General features: G+C 39.8%; 1 protein-coding gene across 1 annotated transcript; it reads right to left on the reverse strand.

Annotated features, from left to right (window-relative positions):
- Positions 1-244: 244 nt before the first annotated feature.
- Positions 245-632, reverse strand: LOC107698196 (calmodulin-like; the record flags this gene model as incomplete). Its single annotated transcript, XM_016499159.1, has 2 exons — positions 245-473; positions 588-632. Coding segments are annotated over 2 exons (234 nt in total), but the record flags the coding sequence as incomplete, so codon positions are not given.
- Positions 633-636: the final 4 nt, after the last annotated feature.

The raw sequence follows: 636 nt of genomic DNA on the forward strand, positions 1-636 counted from the left end.
CGCCAGACCCGGAGATTGGCTGAATGGATTCGAAAACGGTAAAACTCAACTGTTTAACTCTAGGGGAGTTGGAAAATTAGCCTATTTTCAAAAATAGTGGCGTGTTCCTTTAAGACTGATTCAAACTGATAAATCATGAGTAATCATGAGGAAAATTGCTTGATTCTATTGTTTTTATTTAAATATATTTTCCAATAATTCCCAACCTTAGTAAACACTTACTACATCTTCTTTATGTGATATATGTGTAGATGTATTATAGTTGAGTTACCAGATGAATAGACTCAAAAATTGGGGGAAATACAGTGGGCACTGAGAGGTACAGTAAGCAACTTACCTTCATAGTTCACCTGACCATCACCATCTATGTCGGCTTCTCTGATCATTTCATCCACCTCTTCGTCTGTCAGCTTCTCGCCGAGGTTTGTCATGACGTGACGCAACTCTGCAGCACTGATGTAACCATTACCATCCTGAAGAGAAAAAACTGAATGTCAGCCACAAAAAAAGGTGGGAAAATCTTGGCCTCACTGCTGTGACACTGAAGGTTGAGTCAATTTTGGCTGTTATAAACAGCTCAAACATACCTTGTCAAATACCCGAAAAGCCTCGCGAATCTCTTCCTCACTGTCTGTG

The sequence above is a fragment of the Sinocyclocheilus anshuiensis genome, unplaced genomic scaffold (assembly GCF_001515605.1).
Source record: "Sinocyclocheilus anshuiensis isolate Anshui unplaced genomic scaffold, SAMN03320099.WGS_v1.1 scaffold6553, whole genome shotgun sequence".
NCBI lineage: Eukaryota > Metazoa > Chordata > Actinopteri > Cypriniformes > Cyprinidae > Sinocyclocheilus > Sinocyclocheilus anshuiensis.